The sequence below is a fragment of the Coregonus lavaretus genome, assembly GCF_964263955.1.
Source record: "Coregonus lavaretus genome assembly, contig: HAP1_SCAFFOLD_487, whole genome shotgun sequence".
NCBI lineage: Eukaryota > Metazoa > Chordata > Actinopteri > Salmoniformes > Salmonidae > Coregonus > Coregonus lavaretus.
In genome coordinates, this window is record NW_028165751.1 from 1,146 (window position 1) to 15,776 (window position 14,631).

The 14,631-nt window shown below is 42.4% G+C and overlaps 1 protein-coding gene across 1 annotated transcript; it reads right to left on the reverse strand.

Moving 5' to 3' along the window:
• Positions 1 to 3,027: 3,027 nt before the first annotated feature.
• LOC311115511 (NLR family CARD domain-containing protein 3-like) lies at positions 3,028 to 10,884 on the reverse strand (the record flags this gene model as incomplete). The annotated part of the gene is made up of 4 exons (XM_084190669.1): positions 3,028 to 4,117; positions 4,770 to 4,816; positions 6,031 to 6,194; positions 9,256 to 10,884. Coding segments are annotated over 4 exons (2,379 nt in total), but the record flags the coding sequence as incomplete, so codon positions are not given.
• Positions 10,885 to 14,631: the final 3,747 nt, after the last annotated feature.

The following is a 14,631-nucleotide window of genomic DNA, read 5'->3' on the forward strand; positions in this document are numbered from 1 at the left end:
CTGCTAAGCATTCAAAATGTAACGAGTACTTTTGGGTGTCAGGGAAAATGTATGGAGTAAAAATTACATTATTATCTTTAGGAATGTAGTGAAGTGAAAGTAGTCAAAAATATGAATAGTAAGTCAAGTACATATACCCCAAAAAACTACTTAAGTAGTACTTTAAAGTATTTTTACTTAAGTACTTTACACCACTGGTTAACACTCTTTCTTAGCTAAATGTCCTTTCCTTTAATCTCTGTATATTCCTCCTTTTTAATCACGTAGTTTTCCCACTCCGATGTCCGTCTCCAGTCCTTTTCTGCCGTCCATGACGATGTTAACTCCAGTGGTGGAAAAAGTACCCAATTGTCATACTTGAGTAAAAGTAAAGATCCCTTAATAGAAAATGACTCAACTAAAAGTGAAAGTCACCCAGTAAAATACTACTTGAGTAAAAGTCTAAAAGTATTTGGTTTTAAATATACTTAAGTATCAAACGTAAATGTAATAGCTAAAATATACTAAAGTATCAAAAGTTAAAGTACAAGTATAAATCATTTCAAATTCTTTACATAAAGCAAACCAGATGATTTTCTTGTTTTTAAAATGTACGTTCATCCAGAGGCAAACTCCAACACTCAGACAATTTACAAACAAAGCATTTGTGTTTAGTGAGTCTGCCAGATCAGAGGCAGTAGGGATGTTCTCTTGATAAGGGTGTGAATTAGACCATTTTCTGTCCTGCTAAGCATTCAAAATGTAACAAGTACTTTTGGGTGTCAGGGAAAATGTATGGAGTAAAAAGTACATTATTTTCTTTAGGAATGTAGTGAAGTGAAAGTAAAAGTTGTCAAAAATATAAATAGTAAAGTCAAGTACAGAAACCCCAAAAAACTACTTAAGTAAAACTACTTAAGTATTTTTACTTAAGTACTTTAAACCACTGGTTAACTCTCTTTCTTAGCTAGCTCGACTATGCACTTGCCTCTGCTAGCAATACACTGTGCTAACATTAGCCTAGACTGTACCACAGAAAATAACAGTTTTAAACAGTTGTAAAAACCCACTTCTTCCAGACAGAATAGTTCCTGTAGATTCAGACTTACTCATCACCAATCTTTTGTTATGTCTCGTGGGTTTCATAACCACGTCTGTATAACAATTCAATAATGATGAGACAGGAGACAGGAATCAGTTCAACCATTTATCTGGAACGTGATCATCTCAACACATACAAACCCCCATGATGCTCTGCAGCACAACCCCAATATACAACAAATACATAGATAAGTAAATGGACACTAAACAAAACTCATAGAGGAATTTAAATGTTCAGTTGTAGAAAGTAGGGCCATGGGATAGGGTCAGAGAGGTCAGTATGTTTGATAACGGGTTACAGAGGTGACATAACAAGCATAAGGTCCATTATAACACAGTGAAGTAGAGGTGGGAGCTAAAAGCAGACATGGACAGTGAGACGGTGTGAGGAGGTCAGGGGTGAAACACTAGATCAGGACAGGTAGAAATGGCAGGGCTGGAAATAGACACAGAGACACATTCTGATCATGGCTCAGACCTGACCTGAGACACCCAAACAGAAGATGCCATAGCAAAGTCCTGTCCAGTAGGCTATATGGGATTTCCTTTCATCAAAATCCAACACATGGAAATGTTTCAAATGTGTGTGTGTGTGTGTGTCAGGTGTGTGTGTGTCCAGTGTGTATGTGTGTGTGTCGTGTGTGTGTGTGTGTGTGTGTCCAGTGTGTATGTGTGTGGGTCCAGTGTGAGTGTGTGTGTGTGTGTGTCCAGTGTGTGTGTGTCCAGCGTATGTGTGTGTGTCCAGTGTGTGTGTCCAGTGTTTGTGAGTGTGTGTGTTCAGTGTGTGTGTGTGTGTGTGTGTGTGTGTGTGTGTGTGTGTGTGTGTGTCCAGTGTGTGTGTGTGTGTGTCCAGTGTGTGTGTGTGTCCTGTGTGTGTGTCCTGGGTGTGTGTGTGTGTCAGGTGTGTGTGTGTGTGTCCAGTGTGTGTGAGTGTGTGTGTCCAGTGTGTGTGTCCAGTGTGTGTGTGTGTGTCCAGTGTGTGTGAGTGTGTGTGTCCAGTGTGTCTGTGTGTGTGTGTGTGTGTGTGTGTGTCTCCAGTGTGTGTGTGTGTCCTGTGTGTGTGTGTGTCTGGTGTGTGTGTGTCCAGTGTGTGTGTCCTGTGTGTGTGTGTGTGTCAGGTGTGTGTTTGTCCAGTGTGTATGTGTGTGTGTCATGTGTGTGTGTGTCCAGTGTGTATGTGTGTGGGTCCAGTGTGAGTTTGTGTGTGTCCAGCGTATGTGTGTGTGTCCAGTGTGTGTGTCCAGTGTGTGTGTCAAGTGTGTGTGTGTTTGTGCGTGTCCAGTGTGTGTGAGTGTGTGTGTTCAGTGTGTGTGTGTGTGTGTCCAGTGTGTGTGTGCGTGTGTGTCCAGTGTGTGTGTGTGTGTCCTGTGTGTGTGTGTGTGTCCTGTGTGTGTGTGTGTGTGTCAGGTGTGTGTGTGTGTGTGTCCAGTGTGTGTGTGTGTCCTGTGTGTGTGTGTCCTGTGTGTGTGTGTGTGTCAGGTGTGTGTGTGTGTGTCGAGTGTGTGTGAGTGTGTGTGTCCAGTGTGTGTGTGTGTGTGTGTGTGTGTCCAGTGTGTGTGTGTGTCCTGTGTGTGTGTCCTGTGTGTGTGTGTGTGTGTGTGTGTGTCAGGTTTGTGTGTGTGTGTGTCCAGTGTGTGTGTGTGTGTACTGTGTGTGTGTCCTGTGTGTGTGTGTGTGTGTCCAGTGTGTGTGAGCGTGTGTGTCCAGTGTGTGTGTGTGTGTGTGTCCTGTGTGTGTGTCCTGTGTGTGTGTGTGTGTCAGGTGTGTGTGTGTGTCCAGTGTGTATGTGTGTGTCCTGTGTGTGTGTTTCCAGTGTGTATGTGTGTGTGTCCAGTGTGTATGAGTATGTGTCCTGTGTGTGTATGTGTGTTTGTCCAGTGCGTGTGTGTGTGTGTGTCCAGTGTGTGTGTCCAGTGTGTGTGTGTCATCTGTGTGTGTGTATGTGTGTGTGTCCAGTGTGTGTGTGTCCAGTGTGTGTGTGTGTCCAGAGTGTGTGTGTGTCCATTGTGTGTGTGTGTGTCCAGTGTGTGGGTGTGTTTGTCCAGTGTGTGTCCAGTGTGTGTGTGTGTGATCAGTGTGTGTGTGTCCTGTGTGTGTGTGTGTGTGTGTGTGTGTGTGTGTGTCCAGTGTGTGTTTGTCCGGTGTGTGTGTGTTCAGTGTGTTTGTTCAGTGTGTGTGTGTGTGTGTGTGTGTGTGTGTGTACAGTGTGTGTATCAAGTGTGTTTGTGTGTCCAGTGTGTGTCAGTGTGTGTGTCCAGTGTGTGTGTTTGTTCAGTATGTGTGTGTGTGTGTCCAGTGTTTGTGTATGTCCAGTGTGTGTGTGTGTCCAGTGTGTGTGTGTCCAGTGTGTGTGTGTGTGTGTGTGAATCTAGTGTGTGTGTGTGTGTCTAGTGTGTGTGTGTCCAGTGTGTGTGTGTGTGTGTCCAGTGTGTGTGTGTGTCCAGTGTGTGTGTGTGTGTGTGTGTGTGTGTGTGTGTCAGTGTTACCATGGTTATTATTTACAGGGACACTGAGGAGTCAACACCATAAACTCTAAACCCTGGATAGAGGGACTCAGTGAATGTGGAGTGGAATGTGTTCAGGTGGGTCAGTGTGTCAGAGGAGACTCTGTAGAAGGACAGAGTGCCGGCTGGCCAGTCCAGATACACTCCTACTCTGTGGGAGCTGGAGGAGGGGACGTCTATGCTAGTGGACTTATTATTGTGCCTGGCAGAGTAACTGGCTCTGTATCTGTTGTCAGAGCAGATCAGACTCCAGGACTTGTCATTGTATCCAAGCCCACAGTCCTTACCCTCTCCTCTCCTGCTGATTCCTTTATATGCCACTCCTATACCAGCCCTTCCCCCACTCCACTCTACCTCCCAGTAACAGCGCCCAGTCAGACCCTCTCTACACAGCACCTGTTCCCAGTCCTCAAATCTCTCTGGGTGATCAGGATACGGCTGCTTCTCTCTCCTCCATGTCACCTTTCTGTTCTCCTCAGACAGAGAGAGGAGTCTGTTTACTGTGTTTGGGTCCAGTGTGAGATCACAGACATCTGATGGATGAAACCAGACACAATATTAGAAATCATCATCATTCACATTAGAATGTTAACTCACTTTTCACTAATTCATTTAATGTAGATGTTTCTAGGTATCAAAAGCAGAAGTTAAGGTAACTTGAGACTTGTTGAATGGTCATATGTTATACTGTATGGTAATATAAAACACATTTATTCCCATTAATTACACACACACACACACACACACACACTCACATTGAACACACACTTACACCTGTATGCATGCATGAACACACACACATCCTGAACACACACACACATCCTGTACACACACAAACACATTGAACACACACTCACACCTGTATGCATGCATGAACACACACACATCCTGAACACACACACACACACACTGGAAACACACCCTGAACACACACACACTGGACACACACACACCTTCATGCATGAACACACACATTTCTAACGTAACACGAACGCGCCACACAGACACACACACACACATTGTCAAAGCAACTCTTTGTAAACTTTGGTATCCCTGATTTGTGCTTCTGTAGAACTACAGCTGATATTTAATATGACCAAGTAAGTAATGATGGTGGTCTTTGACTGACTTCACATGAATTAGTACTTATTCTCAGTCATATTCTTCACAGCAGTCAACACTCACATTTTTTAAGTCCAGGTTTCATTGTGTTCTCTCCACCATGTTCCACACTGTAGCGGTAAGCAGAAGAACAGACAGTCATTGAGGGATACACCTGAACTCACACACACACACACACACACACACAAACTCACACACACACACACACACACACACACACACACACACACACACACACTGTCAGCATATAACTTTGTACAAGCTGTGGTAAAAATGTTTGTATGTGTGTGTGTGTGTCAGTGTGTGTGTGTGTGTGTCCAGTGTGCGTGTGTCCAGTGTGTGTGTGGTGTGTGTGTGTGTCCAGTTGCGTGTGTCCAGTGTGTGTGTGTGTGTCTAGTGTGTGTGTGTGTCCATTGTGTGTGTCCAGTTTGTGTGTGTCTGTTCAGTGTGTGTGTGTGTGTCCAGTGTGAGTGTGTGTGTGTGTGTCAAGTGTGAGTGTGTGTGTGTGTCCAATCTGTGTGTGTTTCCAGTGTGTGTGTCCACTGTGTGTGTGGGTGTGTGTCCAGTGTGTGAGTGTTTGTCCAGTGTGTGTGTGTGTGTGTGTCCATTGTGTGTCCAGTGTTTGTCCAGTGTGTGTGTGTGTCCAGAGTGTGTGTGTGTCCACTGTGTGTGTGGGTGTGTGTCCAGTGTGTGAGTGTTTGTCCAGTGTGTGTGTGTGTGTGTGTGTGTGTCCAGTTTATGTCCAGTGTCTGTCCAGTGTGTGTGTGTGTGTGTGTCCAGTGTGTGTTTGTGTGTGTGTGTGTGTGTGTGTCCAGTGTGAGTGAGTGTGTGTGTTTGTGTGTTGTGTGTCCAGTGTGTGTGTGTTCAGTGTGTGTGTGTGTGTCCAGGGTGTCCAGTGTCTGTGTGTGTGTCCAGTGTGAGAGTGTGTGTGTGTGTGTGTCCAGTGTGTTTGTGTTTGTCCAGTGTGTGTTTGTGTCCAGTGTGAGTGTGTGTGTGTGTGTCCAGTGTGTGTACTGATACACGTGCACACACACACACACTGGACACACACACACACTGGACACACATGCACACACACTGGACACACATACACACATTGGACACACACACACACACACACTCACACACTGGACACAAACACACTGGACACACACTCTCACACACACACACACACACACTGGACACACACACACACACACACACACACACACACACACACAGTCTTTATATAACTTAGTCCAAGTGGTGGTCAGAATGTTTGTCTTAACTAGCCTGATAACTCCAACATGTCTGATATGAACATTGACATACACCCTCTACATACTTGAGTTTCTCCAGTCTGCAGTGTGGATCCTCCAGTCCAGCAGAGAGCAGTCTGACTCCTGAGTCTCCTGGGTGATTGTAGCTCAGGTCCAGCTCTCTCAGGTGTGAGGGGTTTGACTTCAGAGCTGAGACCAGAGAAGCACATCCTTCCTCTGTGACTAGACAGCCTGACAGCCTGCAAAGAGTCAAATCATATTAAAAACACACTGCTATTCTTTGGTGGTGGAAATATCTTATTTTAAAACTTTCAGATACATCAGAGTCCTGAAACCTGCCATATCTATTCATATATGTATATATACACTACCAGTAAAACATTTGTTTTTAAAATTATTTTTTAAACTATTTTTTACGTTGTAGAATAATAGTGAAGACATCAAAACTATGAAATAACACATATGGAATCATGTAGTAACCAAAGAAGTGTTAAGCAAATCAAAATATATTTTATATTTCATAGTCTTCAAATAGCCACCCTTTGCCTTGATGACAGCTTTGCACACTCTTGGCATTCTCTCAACCAGCTTCTTGGGGTAGTCACCTGGAATGCATTTCAATTAACAGGTGTGCCTTCTTAAAAGTTAATTTGTGGAATTTCTTTCCTTCTTAATGCATTTGAGCCAATCAGTTGTGTTGTGACAAGGTAGGGGGGGGGGGGGGGTATACAGAATATAGCCCTATTTGGTAAAAGACCAAGTCCATATTATGGCAAGAACAGCTCAAATTAGCAAAGAGAAACGACAGTCCATCATTACTTTAAGACATGACGGTCAGTCAATAAGGAACATTTCAAGAACTTTGAACATTTCTTCATGTGCAGTCGCAAAAAACATCAAGCGCTACAATGAAACTGGCTCTCATGAGGACCGTCACAGGAATGGAAGACCCAGAGTTACCTCTGCTGCAGAGGATAAGTTCATTAGAGTTACCAGCCTCAGAAATTGCAGCCTAAATAAATGCTTCACAGAGTTCAAGTCATAGACACATCTCAAAATCAACTGTTCAGAGGTGACTGTGTGAATCAGGCTTTCATGGTCGAATTGCTGCAAAGAAATCACTACTAAAGGACACCAATAATAAGAAGAGACATGCTTGGGCCAAGAAACATGAGCAATGGACATTACACCGGTGGACATTTGTTCTTTGGTCTGGAGTCCAAATTGGAGATTTTTGGTTCCAACTGCCGTGTCTTTGTGAGAAGCAGTGTGGGTGAACGGATGATCTCTGCATGTGTAGTTCCCACCGTAAAGCATGGAGGAGGAGGTGTTATGGTTTGGGGGTGCTTTGCTGGTGACACTGTCTGTGATTTATTTCGAATTCAAGGCACATTTAACCAGCATGGCTACCACAGCATTCTGCAGCGATACGCCATCCCTTCTGGTTTGGGCTTAGTGGGACTATAATTTGTTTTTCAACAGGACAATGACCCAACACACTTCCAGACTGTGTAAGGAGAGGGATTGAGTGCTGCATCAGATGACCTGGCCTCCATAATCACCCGACCTCAACCCAATTGTGATGGTTTGGGATGAGTCAGACGGCAGAGTGAAGGAAAAACAGCCAACAAGTGCTCAGCATATGTGGGAACTGCTTCAAGACTGTTGGAAAAGCATTCCAGGTGAAGCTGGTTGAGAAAATGCCAAGAGTGTGCAAAGCTGTCATCAAGGCAAAGGGTGGATATTTGAAGAATTTCAAATATAAAATATATTTTAATTTGTTTAACACTTTTTTGGTTACTACATTATTCCATATGTGTTATTTCATAGTTTTCATGTCTTCACTATTATTCTACAATGGAAAAAATAGTAAAAATAAAGACAAACCCTTGAATGAGTAGGTGTGTCCAAACTTTTGACTGGTACTGTACATACATGAATTAATGTCTCATTATTAACAGTAGATAACATGTTTCTAAACACTATTAAATTAATCCTTGTGTGTGTGTGTGTGTGTCCAGTGTGTGTGTGTGTGTGTGTGTGTGTGTGTGTGTGTGTGTGTGTGTGTGTGTGTGTGTGTCCGTGTCCAGTGTTTGTGTGTGTCCAATGAGTGTGTGTTCATTGAGTGATACAGAAATACTGACCTCAGAGTCTCCAGTTTACAGTGGGGATTCCCCAGTCCAGCAGAGAGCAGCTTCACTCCTGAATCCTTCAGGTCATTGTTACTCAGATCCAGCTCTCTCAGGTGTGAGGGGTTTGACTTCAGAGCTGAGACCAGAGAAGCACATCCTTCCTCTGTGAATAGACAGCCTGACAGCCTGCAAAGAGTCAAATCATATTAAAACCACACTGCTATTCTTTGGTGTTGAGTAATTTTCTTTCTGTGAGTAGATAACATGTTTCTAAACACTACTGAATGAATCCTAATGATGCCATGATTGAGAAAGATCATGAATGAATCATGAATAATAATGAGTGAGAAAGTTACAGAGGCTACAACAAAACATGCTAACCTCTCACCATTAACATCAAATAAAAGGTGACATTCTATAATGAAACATTACATCTGAAATCCAAATTGCTGGAGCATAGCACCAAATTTAAAACTGTAAGCTTCACTGTCCAAACACATATTGTGTGGAATATGTGTGCCTGGTAAACACATGTGGATCTGGTGAACAGTTATCACTTGTTGACCAACTACAGGAATACTGACCTCAGAGTCTCCAGTTTACAGTGGGGATTCCCCAGTCCAGCAGAGAGCAGCTTCACTCCTGAATCCTTCAGGTCATTGTTACTCAGATCCAGCTCTCTCAGGTGTGAGGGGTTTGACTTCAGAGCTGAGACCAGAGAAGCACAGCCTTTCTCTGTGACTAGACAGCCTGACAGCCTGACAGAGAGATCATCATGATTTCACAAACACACTGTTAATTTAATACCAGTAGTGTAGAAGGACAATGGCAGATGCATTTGGTTTATTCTCTTAAACAACATATAGATTCATCTTCTGTCTCCTAAAATTATATGGTCATATTGTTATACTAATGTGAACAACAATGCACTGATTCAATATGTTTTCAATATATATTATATACATATTATAATATATTTTTTCTAATAGGAATATTTATTCCTGATGATTAGTACTTAAATTACATTTTATGTACTCACAGAACAGCTCTGGAGGCTTTGACCACTGGCAGCAGCCTCAGAAGACCTTCCTCTGATCTGGAGTATTTCTTCAGGTCAAACACATCCAGCTCCTTTTCTGAAGTCAGCAACACAAAGACCAGAGCTGACCACTGTGCAGGTGGAAGTTCTTCTTTTGAGAGACTTCCTGATCTCAGGTAGCTTTGGATCTCCTCCACTAGAGAATGGTCATTCATTTCATTCAGACAGTGGAACAGATTGATGCACCTCTCTGGAGAGGGATTCTCCCTGATCTTCTCCTTGATGTACTTGACTGTTTCTTCATGGCTCTTTGAGCTGCTTCTTGTCTTTGTCAGTAGACCTCGTAAGTGCTTCTGATTGGACTCCAGTGAGAGGCCCAGAAGGAAACGGAGGAACAGGTCCAGGTTTCCTGTCTCACTTTGTAAGGCTTTATCCACAGCACTCTTGTAGACAGTAACTTCAGACTTGTGTCTGAACAGCGAAGAAAAGTTACTGGACGTTGATTGAGGCTCGGCCATTAGATTCTCATTGTTGTTGATGAATGAGAGGAACACATATACAGCAGCCAGAAACTCCTGAATGCTCAGATGCACGAAGCAGTACACCTTGTCCTGGTACAGCCCACATTCATCTTTAAAGAGCTGTGTGCACAATCCTGAGTACACTGAGGCTTCATTGACATCAAGGCCAGCCTCTTTCAGGTCTTCTTCATAGAAAATCAGATTGCCCTTCATAAGCTGTTGAAAAGCCAGTTTTCCCATTGACAGAATGCTCTCTTTATACCAATGTGGACTTGTCTCTTCTTTCCCAAGATACTTTTCATTCTTCTGTGTGGTATGAAACTCCACAAGGTGTGTGTACATCTCAGTCAGAGTCTTGGGCATCTCTTCTCTCTTATGTTTCAGCATGTGTTCAAGGACTATTGCAGAAATCCAACAGAAGACTGGAATGTGGCACATGATGTGGAGGCTCCTTGATGTCTTTATGTGTGAGATGATTCTGCTGGCCAGGTCCTCATCACTGAATCTCTTCCTGAAGTACTCCTCCTTCTGTGGGTCATTGAACCCTCGTACCTCTGTCACCTGGTCAACACACACTGAATGGATCTTATTGGCTGCTGCAGGTCGGGTAGTTATCCAGAGGAGAGCAGAGGGAAGCAGATTTCCCTTGATGAGATTTGTCAGCAGAACATCCACTGAGGTTGACTCTGTGACGTCACAACAGATCTTGTTCTTCTGGAAGTCTAGGGGCAGTCGGCACTCATCCAGACCATCAAAGATGAACAGAACTTTGTACTTGTCGTAGTTGGAGATCCTTGATTCTTTGGTTTCGATTGAGAAGTGATTGAGAAGTTCAATCAAAGTGTGTTTGTCCTTTTTCATCAAATTCAGCTCCCGAAAAGGGAATGAAAATACAAATTGGACATCCTGATTTGCTTTTCCTTCAGACCAGTCAAGAATGAATTTCTGCACAGAGACTGTTTTTCCAATGCCAGCGACTCCCTTTGTCAGCACAGTTCTGATAAGTTTGTCTTGTCCAGTTAAGGGTTTGAAGATGTCGTTACATTTGATTGCAGTCTCTGGTCTTGCTTGTTTCCTGGTTGTCTCAATCTGTCTCAGCTCATGTTCATTATTGACCTCTCCTTTTCCACCCTCTGTGATGTAGAGCTCTGTGTAGATCTTATTGAGAAGTGTTGGGTTTCCTTGTTTAGCGATCCCCTCAAATACACATTGAAACTTCTTCTTTAGATTAGATTTGAGTTCACGTTGGCAAATCACAGCAAGCTCATCTGAATGAAGAAATAACACAGAGGATATTAATATTACGTCTGTTTTAATGCCTACAGTATTGTAGGACTGTTATAAAGTTTTAAATAAAAATAATTGATTCTCTTAACTGACTGTATAAATGTGTAAATGTTTTCATAATGCATTACAGACTGGTGTGAATGATTATATTATTACTATTCGGTGTTACTGATGGTATCTTTAATGTTGTCTATCTCTCTCTCTCTCTCTCTCTCTCTCTCTCTCTCTCTCTCTCTCTCTCTCTCTCTCTATCTCTCTCTCTCTCTCTCTCTCTCTCTCTCTCTCTCTCTCTCTCTCTCTCTCTCTCTCTCTCTCTCTCTCTCTCTCTCTCTCTCTCTCTCTCTCTCTCTTTCTCTCTCTCTCTCTCTCTCTCTCTCTCTCTCTCTCTCTCTCTCTCTCTCCTCTTCTCTGTCTAAATTAATCACCACAACACATCCCTGCTGCTACTTGATGAGGTCACTAGGTGTTGTGTTAAGGCTGCTACAATATCATTGAGTTACACAGCTACTTTAGCTGTACTTTAGCTACAGCTTTTAAATGTTCTAAAACAGCATTCAACATGAGGCAGACAGCTCTTACTTTTCTCCAGTGTGTCAGCAAGCTCCTTCTGGTTCATTTTCCTCAGGACGTGCAGTGTGATCTTCAGAGCCCCCTCTCTGGCACTGCTCTCCTGCTTCTCATCTTCAGCATCCACCACTTCCTTATCCTGCTTCTGACTCTCAAAGCCTTCTGGGAGTTCTGGACTAAGAATCGTCTTGAACATCTTCAGCTCGTTCTTCACAAATGTCATAATATTCTCTTCAAGCAACTGAAATAAATCAAGTAAATAAGTTAAGCAAGAGACTAAATGCTTTCTCATTAACACATTAATGAATGATTGACAGATCAAATTTACTTGAGGTAAACAAAAACAAATGTACATAACAGGACCACATACACTGAATATGGAGGCCAGGTCTGTTTGATGACTCTGGGAAGACTGACCACTGAGAATCTCTGACTCTGACCTCTCCTGTTGGTTTCTGTGGACAAAACATGAGATTACATCTCCTCATCCAGGGAGTGCACACACACACACACACACACACACACACACACACACACACACACACACACACACACACACACACACACACACACACACACACACACACACACACACACACACACACACACACACACACACACACACACACACACACACACACACATACATACACACACACACACACACACACACACACACTCACACACAAGGAGGGAATGTTGTGTTAGTTTAATATTGTTTTAGGACTATGAAAATGGAAAAAAGGATTAGCCTATGGATTATGAAAATAACAAAAAGAAGTGGTAAAATGGGAGAGGAGAAATGACTAGAGACAGTGTGGTTTAACTCACTGACCATGACCCATGAGTTCTTCTTACCTTTGTTCAGTAGAAAAGTCTCCCTCTCTAAACCGTATAGGTTGTTCAATAGACCGGTCACTCTTCATGGACACACAGCTGGGTACAGGGGAGGCTGGTCTCTCCTGCTTGATTGGACTTCAACACAACAGAGACAAACATTATTTATCTCATTGTTTAAAATCGCTTGATGGTTTATTTCAGAGAGACAAATAATGTAGTTTTCTTTGCCAAATGCTATATATCTGTCTCACTCTCAGAGAAATAAGTAGTACTACTAGGTTTTACACAGTAATAAAATATATCTGCCTCACTCTCAGAGAAATAAGTAGTACTGCTAGGTTTTACACAGTCAAATGTAACAAATAACTACATTTTAAATAAACATCTGTACAAATGTACAACATTCAATACAGTAATATGAGATCTGTACGTAAAACATTTACATTTTCGTCATTTAGCAGATGTTCTTATCCAGGGTCTCACAAAAGCATCTTAAGGCTAAGTTCATCATTAGAATCTATCTAGTTTATTGATAGATCCTTCGTAGGAGCATTGTTAAATCTCTGAGCTGTTTCCCAAAACCATCGTTATTAACATTGCACTTGAAAACGCTCATATTCTAACACCTGCCTCAGACCACTTGTAGAGCAGCCAAGTGAGTCGTTAGATGCTTTTTTGCCCTCCCACATCACTTTATTCACAGAAGATCTCCGCTAAACAAAGAATCACATGGTTTATCCGTCTCTTTGTGACCACAGATAAATTCAGAACAAAGTTGACTACAAATAAAAATTTGCAAATGTCTTTGCAATTGATTCAAACAAGGGAAGTACACAAATTTGGTTCAAATGAAAACCGAGATGACTGCATTACAATATAAACAGTAGGCTATAGTCCTATTTCAATCATATTGAAATATATTCAATGTTCAATATATGTAGTTTTATTTTGCTACTTGTAGGCTACTGTCTGTAATTTGTCTCAATATATGTCATGATGTGTAGCCTAATATGTGCCCAATAATGTGCCGAATCTGTGATTTAGTGCATTTTTATTGGGTAAGCATTAGAATAAACTACCTCAATATTTGCAGCCGTAGGTAGTAATATCTTTCTAGAAGCTGATCCGCGGTCAGCATTGTGAAATAATTATAATGTTAAGGAATGATTTTAATGGAGAAAACTGATCCGAGAGCAGCGGTCCCCTTCTTTCGATCCTATCAGTATCGATACATGCTCCATCGGACGTGACTGATCCAGTTTCTACTGGTCTGCCTGCGGATCTGGAACTCTGACCTGTTCACTGGACGTGTGACCTTGTCCCGAACCTGCTGTTTTGACCCTATCTCTCTCTCCCTCTCCTTATCTCTCCCTACCACACCTGCTGTCTCGACCTCTGAATGCTCGGCTATGAAAAGCCAAATGACATTTACTCCTGAGTTGCTGACGTGTTGCACCCTCTATAACCACAGTGATTATTATTTGACCCTGCTGGTCATCTATGAACATTTGAAAATCTTGAAGAACGATCTGTACTTATTGGCCATATCCTCTTATAATCTCCTCCCAGCACAGCCAGAAGAGGACTGGCCACCCCTCAGAGCCTGGTTCCTCTCTAGGTTTCTTCATAGGTTCCTGCCTTTCTAGGGAGTTTTTCCTAGCCACCGTGCTTCTGCATCTGCATTGCTTGCTCTTTGGGGTTTTAGACTGGGTTTCTATATAAGCACTTGGTGACAACTGCTGATGTAGAAAATGTCTTCTGGGAATACATATGAAGCAGACCAGGCCAGGGTTTGGGGATTGAGAAGTCAATGAGAGATAAAAATCACTTCCTTAGTTGTTCATTTTGAAAATGTTCTGTCTTAAGTAGTTTAACAAACTGACACATTTTCATTTTGGTCAAAAACAACTTTATATCGAAGGAGTGACTTTGATTTGACGGCCTGCACATGTGCAGTTCGGCACAAGATGACCATTAGACCCAATGACGTATTTCTGCGCATGAGCTTCAAATCAAATCAAATTGTATTTCTCACATGCGCCGAATACAACAGTGGTACACTTTACCGTGAAATGCTTACTTAAGAGCCCTTTCCCAACAATGCAGAGTTAAAAAGTAACAAAAATTCGCTAAATAAAAAAAGGAAATAGTAACATAATAAAATAACAATAATGTGGCTATAAGGAGTACCGAGTCAATGTGCAGGGGTACCAGGAAGTTGAGGTAATTGAGGTAATATGTACATGTAGGTAGGGGTAAAAGTGACTAGGCAATCAGGAT